Source organism: Lichtheimia ornata (assembly GCF_029851405.1).
Source record: "Lichtheimia ornata isolate CBS 291.66 chromosome Unknown scaffold00001, whole genome shotgun sequence".
Lineage (NCBI taxonomy): Eukaryota > Fungi > Mucoromycota > Mucoromycetes > Mucorales > Lichtheimiaceae > Lichtheimia > Lichtheimia ornata.
This window is the reverse complement of record NW_026695321.1, coordinates 251093-263617: the sequence shown is the minus strand read 5'-3', so window position 1 is coordinate 263617 and position 12525 is coordinate 251093. Positions and strand designations below refer to the sequence as shown.

Sequence of the window (12525 nt, the reverse complement as noted above, 5' to 3'; positions counted from 1 at the left end):
GTGATGCTGATTGGTTGGAAACCAGCTTACTCCTGATTTCAACAGCGTATCCTTGAGATCGGCACTTGTCCATATTTGTCGAACAAAAGAGCTGCATAAACTTAAAAGCAAAGTGCATGTTGTACATTTCATTCTAGCTTTTGCTTCATTGTCATACTCCCGATCATGTTGGTGGCTGTTGCTCTTGGTGCCCTTGTCATCGTCATTGTTTGGAAATGCACATCAACAAATGAATCTTATCCACCTTATGCACCAGGACGGCTTCCAATCATTGGTCATTTGCATCATCTCGCAGGGAACATCACCGCCCAAGAATTGTTTCGACGTTGGAGCTTACAAAAAGGCCCCATATTCACTGTCCAATTGGGTGTCAAACGCTGGGTGATTTTGAACTCCATGGATGCAGTGAACAAGCTCATTGTTGAACGCAGCACTGTTTATTCTTCTCGCAATCTTCCAGATACACTGGTCAATGACTTGTTTTATGGAGGTATGCCATCATTTTTATTACGTATAACGTAAAGCTCATACGTGCTCATGTAGTGAGCCATGGCGGCGGCTTTGCTTTTTATCCATATGGCAAGGAATGGCGTTACCTAAGACGAATAGGTAATCATCAGCATCTTTCATTACTATTACATGCTCACAACATGGCGTAGCACATAATGTATTGGTGCTTCGCAAGATTGACCTCTATCAACCGATCATTGATGAGCGTCGCAATACTTTGATCAAAAACATTTGGGATGCATCCAGCAAGTACGATCATCAGAAGGCTTTCCAGCTGACTATGTTCATTGAACATTATACCATGACAACTATCCTTGCTATCGCTTTTGGCAAAATGTGTTCCTTTACACCGGGTGACCCCAAATTACATGAAGCATTTGCTCTTACTGAACGCAGTGCTGCCCTTCTTGGTCCATCCGAGCAAATACGCGAGTTCTTCCCTGTTCTCAACATGATCCTTCCAAGCGCTCGTGCCGAATTTATCGATGTGCGGAAAAAGATGTCAGCGTTTTATGGTGGTTTGTTGGAGGAATTCAAGGCACAACCCGATCGCGATGATTGTTTTGTAAAGGAGGTGTTAGCTAAAGGCGAGCTCACAGATCTACAAATTGCTACTTTTGTCACCTTATTTGTTGGTGCAGGTAACTGGAAAAGGATACAGCAAAGGGAATGGGGTTGTTAACTAGTAGTGGCATGGCATCTAGGATCGGAGACTACAGCTTCAACGCTTGAATGGATGATAGCCTTACTTGCAAACCACTCTGAGATCCAGGACAAGGCCTATAATGAAATCAAAGAAGCATGTGGGCTTGATCACCTACCAACCCATGAAGATGGTATGTGTATGATTATATGACGTGCAGTAATAATATCCAAGCACTCACAAAGTCATAGAATCATCGCTCCCTTATCTTCAATGTATCATACTTGAGACCCTAAGATTACGACCACCAGCACCATTATCGGTACCTCATGCAACCAGCGAGGATGATGTATATCAAAATTGGTTCATTCCAGCCAATACCACTGTGATTATGAATTTGCATGCTATCCATCAAGATCCTTCCCAATACCCTGAACCAGAAAGGTTTATTCCTGAAAGACACATGTCGTTTGTGGAAACGGGTACTAAAAAGTTCAGTCAAACAACCAAAGATCGACCACATCTTGCATTCTCCACAGGACGTCGTGTATGTGTTGGCATTCATCTCGCTGAACGAAGTTTATTCATGGCAGCATCAGCTCTTCTTAGCTGTTTCAAATTTGAGAGAGAGCGCGATGAGCCTATTAATGTTAGTGAACCAAGGGACATTCGATCACCCACTTTTGCACCTCCTGCATATAAGGTGCGCATTGTTCGTCGACATAACAATATATCTGTAATTTAGATGAGACAATTATAAAAGAGTAAAGAAGGTCGTTTTACTGGGGATCGATATCCATAGTATATGGGCATACTTATGTCACCTACAAAAATCATCATTTGAGCAGCGGGTGGGCTTATCAGCTGTTGATGTTCCATCACTTCGACTCAGCACTCCAAGGCTGGACCACTTTATCAATTCGATTAATCATGACAACAACTCCCACGCCCACTCACATATAAACAAGGTTGTTGTCGCCAACACTATCATACGCCCTTCCTTTTTACTTGTATCCATATCATCATCAATGGCCTTTGGTAAGTCTCAAGGATAGTCTTTATGAGGGTATTCATTATGTATTCATCATCTATATGTAGCTCACTTCATTGCTTTACCACCACTTGATGTGCCCATTGGTGCCTAATGGCATATGGCTGTGTTCCTTGATGGACCCTTTGGTAGGTAAAACTATCATTTACATGTTCTTCTTCGTCTTATGTATTGGTAAATGTTATTAAAAGGATGCCTTGTACCTTTGTAGGCAAAAAGCAACCCCAATCTGGTAGGAAAATTGGGACTCCCTTATAGGTGACATGAGTACATGCTTCCGAATCACAGCCGCCTATACTGGTGGAAGTACAAAACACAGTCGACCGTACATTCATGCATCGCATGCAACGATACTGCCTGAGATTTTTGCAGCGTACAATGGGGATCCAATGGCACTCACATTTTGCATTAGCACTATACGTGCCGAATACAACGCCGATCTGCAGAGCTTGGATCAATCCCTTTTTCTACAATACCTTCCCAGCAAGTACTATGAAAAGTGGCATTATTTGATGACTCCAAGAATGATCGATAAGATCATGAATCACGACACTTTGAAATCCTGGTACTTTTGTTGATGGATGTACGTACATCGTTTACTCTTGTCGAAGGCGGTGCGTACATTCTTTGCTTTTACATTCCTGTACAGCAACGCCAACAACTTTTGCAACGATCCTTCCCACCCATAAACACACACGCAACAGCTCCAACACGTCCATCACATCCAAGTTCACCTCCATAATCCACATCTCCATCCCCATCATCATCATCTCCCATACCACCATCAAGTCAGCAAGCATTCACTTCCATGTCCCAATTCCAGCGTCTTTTTCAAAGGAAGATTGCAATTGACAACATCAACCAGGAGCTTTATGACCGACTTCAAGAACGGATCGAATACTACAACAATAATTGATCTATCCCAGGCAATGCGCGACTTGGAAGGCTTTTCAGTGTGGAGGGCTGTCGGGATCCCAAAGGTTAATTCGGCATGACATGAGGAAATCCTTGGAGACCATCAGCAAGATGTTGCCGCCGTTCTTGACTTGCAGTACGTTGTTGGCACTGTCGCTGATGCCGTGGATGCTACCATTTGCGGCGCCATTCGGACAAACACAACTAAACTTACTCTCGTGCACGATCTTATACAATAAACGCCCTTTCCATTGTTTGTTTCATTATACTTGCCTTATCCATATTCTTAAAGCCCCTTTGTTGTTGGATGTTGGAAACCGGTAACCATGGTGTAGTGTAGCTGAGCCGAAACAAAACGCCAAACGAGCCCACGTTTTGAGACCAAGCTTGCCCTCTATACAAGCTAGCACGTCAATGGAACAGGTTCTGCTTCAACATTGGACTCTGAATGTACCTGTTGACACCAAGCGTGAAGCGGGAATAGCAACGAGCAAAAGGCAACGGTATCGCCATGGCAACCACCAACCACCAACCACGCTCATTCCTTAGCATTTGGACACACACTAACTCCCTGACAATGCATGTTCAGAACTACATTAACACCTCACAGCCAACAAGAGCACTCTTTGATAATACATTACCTTGATCGAGATGTCGTGAATGGAATAAAAGCAGAGGAGTGATAAAGAGAAGAGAAGCGTTGTCTCAAGTCGTGGAGCTACCGGCCCCCAAGTTTAAATCCCCTACTGCTATTACACTGAGCCCCCTCAATTATCCTATACACACCATCCACCCATCATCATCATCACCCTCACGATAGACAATAAGCACGCGTAAATAAAAGACGTGATCCTCACGTATAGCAAAAGGATGTGTGCCATTATACACTTTATATGATAATGATGATCCAACAACAGCCATTAACTTACTACCAGGTTAGCTCGAATCATGAAAGTTAAGAGATGGGCATGCTGGGCTGGTGCAAGACAATCGTTCGTATGCATTGGATTGAACAACAATGGAGAATGGGAGGACTAAGGTTATTAGCTGGCAGTTTACAAATAACTTTGCAAAATGATTTTTCTCATATTGGATGATGCTTCTGTGTTTGAGCGTTTTTCAGTCAAATCCCCTCGGATCAAGAAAGTTGAAGGATGGAGATGATGGGCTGGATCAGGACAATCGTGCGTATGCATTGGATTGGCCAACAATGGAGAATGGGAGGACTAAGGTTATTAGCTGGCATTTTGAACTATTCCTCAATAGTGTACAAGAATCATGCATCGCCTGTGCTGAATGACTCAAGTTACACAAACACGCCCTCTGCATCTTTTGCTCTATTATAGTCATACTACTTTACATTAAACAAAGACCACTCTTCATATAGCATCACGCTTACAAACATAAAGGTGCCTGTATCTCCGAACTTTACAATGAAACGTGGGGCTTTCATTAGAGCAATGTGCTCGGCTTGGTCAACAGCACCTTGTGTACAAGCTTCACGTTGATCGTGGCCGATCCCAGATTTCGCAATGTCGCCACCAGCCAAACTGGATCGGGGGGTCGACCTCTTGAATTTTTTTTCGACGACGACCAAAAAAATATTTTTTTGGCTGTTTGCGACAATGAACGTGAAGCTTTCACACAAGGTGCTGTTGGCCAAGCCGAGCACATTGCTCTATTCAAAACCCCACGTTTCATTGTGAAGTTTGGAGATACAGGCATCTTTATGTTTTACCTATGCTATAAGCGTGATGGAGTTGCTTTTTCCTAGTGGATGGTGTCGGCTGCATTAACGGAAAGATGAAGAGCTGAGTGAAACCGCACGTGGTGGTTACACAGACACGTCCTTGACAGGTTGCTACACAAATGGATGATGATGATGATGATTGCCTTTTGTGAAGGTACGTAAGCAAACAGCATCCAATAATGAAGGTTTGTCAAGGTATACATCACATTTGCATGTAGGAGAAGGTCGAGCTGCATAAACCAATTTGTATATGTAAAAGATACGTATACATTGAACGAGTCACTCATCCTGAAACTCAATGGTGGAATCTCTTTTTTCTCTTCTCAAGCTCATCCCACTTCCCACTCCTCCTTATTGTATCACAAAAGCCATGTACTTCTTGCATGACCGATAACCGGACCACCTTTATTATTCCATCTTCGAAGCAATAGTATGTAATCCACAAGCTAGCAACCTCCAACAAGCGTGTAATAAATAAACAATGCTTTATTTCATCTAGCTATCTTGCTACTGTACATTGCCACCACCATCGTCGTAGTCGTCCTCCGTCATCATTCCTACTCGTACTCGTCACCAGTCGTCAATCTCATCCGTCACACCAACATTCAAAAATACACAAGTTGAAAAGAATGGGATCTTGCAGGCTTCCTTTTGAATCTCGCTGTCGTCATCATTGTCATTGTTGTAGATGGGGTGATCATCGTAATCGTCATTGTTGTGAATGTGGTAATCATCGTAATCGTCGTCTCTACAAATAAGAAAGCAGGCAAGTTATACCATCTGGTACCGGAATGATGACGATTTGGTATACCGTTAGGCGATCCTCTCCAAGGAAGAAAGCAAATCAGAAGGAATTCACAAACCAAATCACCACCATACGAGCAACGTCGGGCGATCCCTTGTTCTTGAGAAAGCACTGCACGAATCACGCAAGACCAGTTCGATCCATGGCAAGGAATGGCATCACTTACGTAGAGTCCAGGCTCATAGTTGTTCTCATTCATCCTCTCCAAAGAAAGAATGATCCCCAATCCAATCCTTCCAGTTATTTCCCACCTCATGAAAAGAAATCGTCAGAGAAAGAACAAGCCTATCACGAGAAGAACGTGTTGGTTCAACACATTCACAAGCTGTTGCAAATCCCCTTTTACCTCAACACGGTGACCATGCTCTTCCAAAAACCCATCGTCATCGACCCATCAACTCAAACGCAGGCCTATAGAGCCCTGGACGCGTTACAAGAAGGTTTTCCAGCACACTTGGCTAGTGCAGAGCGACGCAGCAGCCACTTGATACAGGCTGGGACTTGACCCCAAAGAGATGATGATGATGCCCCAAGTTGCATTGCCTGACCAAAGAAATCTATTCAATTCATTATTAGCACACACACACAATAAACACCCTTTTCATTGTTTGTTTCATTGTACTTGCCTTTTCCATATACACAAAGACCCGTTGTTGTTGGTTACTGGAAACCGAAAACCATGGTGTAGCATAGTTGAGCCGAAACAAAGCGCCAAACGAGCCAACGTCTTGAAACCAACTTCGTCCTCTATAGAAGCTAACACGTCAATGGAACAAGTTCTGCTGCAACATTGGGCTCTGAATGGACCTGTTGACACCAAGCATAGAGCGGGAATAGCAACGAACAAGAGGAAGCAACGATATCGCCATGGCAACCAACAACCACCAACCACGCTCATTCCTCGGCACTTGGACACGCTCACTCCCTGACTACGCATGTTCAGAACTATATTAAGCCAACAAGAGCACCCTTTTATAATACATTTCCTTGAGGGGAATATCGTTAATGGGGGAATAAAAGCAGAGGGTGAAATGTAAGTTCAAGGGTAAGTGAAGGGTAAGAGTTTGTGACCGATTTAATGGGCCGCAACTTTTTGTGTTCCTTGACCCGCTATCCTATCCCTTGATCGATCCGACATGAAACGACTTGTCAATTTCCAAGAAAAGGACGAAGCAACAGCCGAGGATTGGAAGTTCAGTGACAGCATCGATCCTAGTACAACCATTCGATCCAACAAACGACAAAAGGGCAATGGCAATAAGGACAACAAGATCGATCGGGCTAGCATAAAAGCCAAACGAAGCGAGATGCTTAACTTTCGGAAACAACTGCCCATTTACTCTGGTACGATCAACACTATACCTCGCTCTCTCCCTATCAACAATTGTAGCTAACGATATGTGTTGCTTTAGGACGTGATGCCATTATTCAGACTATCCGTGATAACTCGACCGTTATTGTTATGGGTGAAACTGGCAGTGGCAAAACGACTCGTAAGTTTGATAGGGAGATACTGTCTTGGAATTGGTATGGATGGCTGATAATGCGATATGATAGAAATACCTCAATTCATCCGTGAAGCTGGTATGATCTCGACCAAAGCAGGCGGCATTGCCATTACACAACCAAGACGTGTTGCTGCTGTCAACTTGGCCAAACGTGTTGCAGAGGAAACAGTGACCCAATTAGGTGGGCAGGTAAGGAAAATGAAAAAGGGATTGAATCATCATAAGAGATCTAACGGGCGTTTAAAGGTTGGCTACACGGTTCGTTTTGATGACACATCGAGTCCTCAAACGATCATCAAGTATTTGACTGATGGTATGCTGCTACGTGAGATCCTTTCCGATGAACTCCTCTTCCGCTACAAGTTTATCGTCCTTGATGAAGCACACGAACGTACATTGCGTACGGATATGTTGTTCGGCATGATCAAAAAGATCCAGCGGATACGTCATGAAAAAGCACAGGCGGGTGAAGATGTCGAGGAACTCAAGATTGTTATCATGAGCGCTACATTGGATGCTGAAAAGTTTAGCGAATTCTTTAATGGGTGAGTGTATGATACTTGATAATGGAACATAGATCTCATGTTGTATTAGTGCCAAGATTCTCTATGTGTCAGGGCGCCTTCATCCTGTCGATACGCTTTTCACTCAAGAACCACAGGCAGATTATCTCGATGCTACGCTTGTCACCATTTTCCAAATACACACAAAAAGTCCTCCTGGTGATATCTTGGTCTTTTTACCAGGTATGTCAAAGCAATGGAAAAGGTATCCAGTATCTGACATGAGCATGAAATATAGGTCAAGATGCTATTGAATCATTATCCAGTCTTGTCAATGAATATTCATCACAACTGAGGCCACGGCAACAAAAGCTCATGTCATGTCCACTCTTTGCCGCACTACCACCATCCCAACAACAAAAAGTATTCGATCCTGCACCAGCCAACACTCGCAAAGTTATCCTTGCAACCAACATTGCTGAAACCAGTATTACTATACCCGGCATTAAATACGTGATCGATTGTGGATTGGCAAAGATGCGAGGATTCAACCCTAAAATTGGCGTCGAGTCACTATTACTTCATCCTATATCAAAGAGCTCAGCATGGCAACGTACTGGACGTGCTGGAAGAGAGGTATGTAGACTTGATTATCATGCCCGCTTACTTTAAGGTTATCTAATCATATCATATCATCATAGAGAGCTGGTATTTGTTACCGCTTATATACTGAAGATACTTTCCGAGAACTTGAGGATGATACTGTACCTGAAATTCGACGATGCAATCTTGCAGCTGCGGTGTTATCTTTGAAAGCATCGGGTATCGAGAATGTATTGGATTTTGATTACATGGATCGACCATCACGTGCTTCATGTGAGTATTTGGGAAAGGGGGATCTCCAACGCAATGTTAACAAGGGATGGTCATTTAGTGGTACGTGCACTGGAAGAGCTATATGCATTGGGTGCCATCTCGGATGCCGGCACGCTTTCCGATCTAGGCCGTAAGATGTCTGAATTCCCGTTGGATCCAACGTTTTCCAAAGTGATCATCAAATCAGCAGAATACAAGTGCTCCATGGAAGTTATTGCTATCATTTCGCTGTTGTCAGTCGATGCGATCTTTTTCACCCCGTCTGATAAGCGTGAACAAGCGACCGAGGCACGACGCAAGTTCTTACACATGGATGGTGATCACTTGACATTGTTGAATGTGTTGAAAGGTTATTGGGAAGTCAAGGGTGACCCTGAATGGTGCCGAGAGAATTTCATCAATATCCGCAATATGAAGATCGCACTTGATGTAAGGAATCAGCTTATCCAATTTTGCGAACGCCTTGGCATTTCACCAACTACTTCATGCGGCACGGATACGGACCAAGTATTGAAGTGCTTCCTTACCGGCTTTTTCCAAAATACGGCATTGCTTCAACCGGATGGATCCTATAAAAGTGTTGCTGGCAACCAACTCGTCAAAATTCATCCTGGGTCAGCCATGTTCACCAAGCGAGTGGAAGGCATTATGTATAACGAATTGGTAAGTACGAATGGCCATTTTTGAGTCAGCAAATGACACGTGAAACTAAATCTCGGTTGGTATGTATATAGGTCTTTACGACGAAGCATTACGTACGTGGTGTCTCTGCCATTCAATCCTCTTGGTTACCACAAGCAGCACCAAAGTATTTCAACAATGTCACCAACAAGTAAAAAAGTAGAGTAGTAATAGAACATAGAGGTCTCATATTGTTACAATACACTTTGAGTGTGCATTGGCGGAGCAGGCATTGAATCGTTTTGTCAGCTTGAATTATACCCCACATTTTGATACCACAATTGCCTCTTCTTCCCAACGAACGTTATGGCCGAGCAATCCACCGATGTTAAGGCCTTGGCAAAGACCTTGTCAGATAGCTACTCTGCTCTACTCCAATACAATGCACAGTCTACCGAATCGGTAAAGTGTCCTACTCCTCGACTCTTTTTATTATCCTCATGGGCTCATTTCGACGCATGTGTGTATAGATCAGTCATCACTTGGAGCAGCTTGCAAAGTACAGCGACCATCTCCCATTGTCATGGTTCACTCCAGCACTGTTGAATGTATTGAACACCTTGAACGATCGTGGTCCTCAACCAGCTATATACACACTATGGACAGTGTGGGTACGACGTCTTGCTGGTGCACCCGAAGCTGTCACTGCAGCCGATGCACAACTATCACAAGTTCTTACAAGGCTAGAGAACGCTCTCTTGGACGACAAGACATCTCTTCAAATACGCAAGGAGGCATGGATTGGATTGGTATCATTGGCAGGTCGTGCACCATCTCAATTTTCGGATTCTCGCATGATTCAAGGGATGGCACGGGTTCTCAAGCAGTATGCTCAACAAGAGGATTTGGTGGATACGATGGGAGAAACCTTGGATGCTGGTGTGGCTCATTGTATGGCACAAACTTCGGTGTTGAATGTCTTTGAAGCCGATCAATGTGAACATTTGCTCAACGATTATGCGCAATTGGTGGCAAAACGATCTGCAGGTCCACCTGCAGCCATGGCAGTGATGCAGCATGTTGTCGATGTACGATCTCAGCTTAAACCCCCAACACGTGCCGATGCCGATATGGAAGCACTCGTTGATGTTGTTACCAAGGATCGTCCAGAAAACGAGCCATTGGCTTCTTCTCTCGTATGGTTGGCTATTTTGGCAGGTGTAGTGTAAGTAAAAAGAGTGTTGTTCAAAGATGTATAGGTGCTAACTGAAATTGGAATTTGTAGACGTATGCTGCAATTCACCAAGGACAAGTCGAAAAAGATGCAGGATATGCAGCGAAAGACCGAGGAGATGTTATTGCACCGATTCAACGATTTGATCCCCATTGTGATGACAAAGGAGCACGCACATCAATTCGCTATGAACCAGAATAGCATCGCCTATATCGCCGGTCAATGCTTGCCCAATATGAAAACCTTGGATGGCATGGATTACAAGGTACGTTTAAGGATCAACAATGGGAAATGAACATCATGAATGCTGATAAGTCCATGCACTTAGGCTGTTTTGCGTATCCTTATCTCATGCTTGTTGACGAGCGAGCAAGTCTGGAAGAATGGCCAAATCATCGCGAAGTTATCCAACACACAATCTTGCATCGAGCAACTCAATCAGCTTTCCAATGGTATGGTGTACAAGGATATTGGCAGAATATCTCGAGCGATTGGAGCCGTTATTACTACTGGATTGGAAAAGGATTCGGATGGCAGTATGGCAACCATGGTTCAAGTCTCTTTGGATAGGTTAGTTGCTTTGAAGAAATAGGCGTGGTTCTTTGCCTAACCTTTACTTTTAGACTCGTTGGATTCTCATACAACGTATTCATTGATTGGGATCGCTTCTTACGTGTAAACCAAGAGTCACAAATGAATTCCAGTAAGTTGTTTTACGTTCATGTATAGCATACATGCTGATTCATCATCCTTAGGCCAAAAGAAGATATTCAGTGAACTAAGCAAGATCGTGTGGACGGTGTTTAAAACGATGCTGTTTGCATTTACTGCCATCCTTAAGGCTGTAGCTGTGGATATCCCAAATGGTGAGGGGCTGGTGAATGTCAAACATGCAGGTAGGTTTATTTTGAATGGGGATGAAGGATCTTGGACTCTAAACTTCATGCTCGTAGCTCAGGATATCCTTGCAGTATACGCCAACTTGCAATTCATCACCGATCATCTTGGCTCAGGATCCGGATTTAAAGCGTATCAAGACACATTGACAAACGCTGTGGCCTATTTGACACATGAAGACGGCGTATGCCAACTTAACATGTTACTATCCACGGCTTACAAGGAATATGGTAAGTTTGAGAGAGAGAATAGGAAAACCATGCTTACATTAGCATGTTTGTCTCCTTGTAGCTCCCAACCAATACACAGACGATCATCGACCATCCACATCCCTTCTTACACCGGTCCAATTGTCACGCCTTACATTCTTCACCAACCTTATTGAACAAGTCATGGCACACATTGATGACAAGGTGCTTGAAGCCGATATCCTTCCAGTCATTTATCCCGTACTCAAGTGGAAGAAGCCTGAAGAGAACAAGGACATGTATGAAAGTGCTCATGCAGCAGTGCTTGCCGTATTTTCAGCACAAAAGGGTGTGTCTCGAGAGCTTGCAGGAGTTTACGCGCAAATGCTTGTGGACGTAAGTCTTTTTTTGTGTGGGGTGAAGCGAAAAAATGAGGTGCCTTTATTTACTTTTTCAAATGTCAATAGAGCTTCCCCGAACCCATGTCATTACACCAGCTTCGGTTTGCCTATTCCACCATGATCCAATCACTATGCCAAATGGATGATGCATTGTCATGGCTTGCAACCCAGTATTTGTTGGACAAGATACATTCGCTTACTTCGGATGAAAAGGATTTGGTGCTTTTATCACAATACACAACTGCACTTATCGATCTCTTGAAGCCGCTTTCACTGGGTCCCTTCTTCGATCGCCTTCTCAAAGAAGTCCAAACTTTGGTCATGCAACCATCACTCACTAATGATATGCGGACGTCTATGCTCAAGATTTTGTTCGAGACTGTAAGCGGATCCGGTATTTCAGATATGCGACGCGTTGAGGCAGTAGGCTGGTTCCTGGATCTCAAGCGTAAAGTAGAAGCCAAATCCACCATTCGTACTACTACCACTACTATTACTTCCCCACCATCACCATCAACAGAGAAACGTGTATAATCTCTTGTACTTGAATTCCTTCATCTTACAGCTGGTGTCAATAAAAGATGGCTCATGTAACAAAAGGCTACGTAGGCTAACACGCATGC

General features: G+C 43.7%; 3 protein-coding genes across 3 annotated transcripts; all 3 read left to right on the top strand.

Annotated features, from left to right (window-relative positions):
- Window positions 1-165: 165 nt before the first annotated feature.
- On the top strand, window positions 166-1898 carry O0I10_000093 (uncharacterized protein; the record flags this gene model as incomplete). Its single annotated transcript, XM_058480208.1, has 5 exons — window positions 166-490; window positions 544-609; window positions 660-1151; window positions 1215-1346; window positions 1405-1898. 5 exons carry the CDS (start codon window positions 166-168, stop codon window positions 1896-1898), a joined length of 1509 nt encoding a protein of 502 aa, XP_058348731.1.
- A 4912-nt stretch (window positions 1899-6810) lies between these two features.
- Window positions 6811-9397, top strand: O0I10_000092 (uncharacterized protein; the record flags this gene model as incomplete). Its single annotated transcript, XM_058480207.1, has 9 exons — window positions 6811-7018; window positions 7087-7167; window positions 7232-7371; window positions 7429-7727; window positions 7777-7928; window positions 7984-8321; window positions 8387-8561; window positions 8620-9224; window positions 9296-9397. 9 exons carry the CDS (start codon window positions 6811-6813, stop codon window positions 9395-9397), a joined length of 2100 nt encoding a protein of 699 aa, XP_058348730.1.
- Window positions 9398-9548: 151 nt separating this feature from the next.
- On the top strand, window positions 9549-12436 carry O0I10_000091 (uncharacterized protein; the record flags this gene model as incomplete). The annotated part of the gene is made up of 9 exons (XM_058480206.1): window positions 9549-9644; window positions 9713-10407; window positions 10468-10681; window positions 10745-10986; window positions 11040-11119; window positions 11172-11312; window positions 11370-11543; window positions 11605-11897; window positions 11969-12436. 9 exons carry the CDS (start codon window positions 9549-9551, stop codon window positions 12434-12436), a joined length of 2403 nt encoding a protein of 800 aa, XP_058348729.1.
- Window positions 12437-12525: the final 89 nt, after the last annotated feature.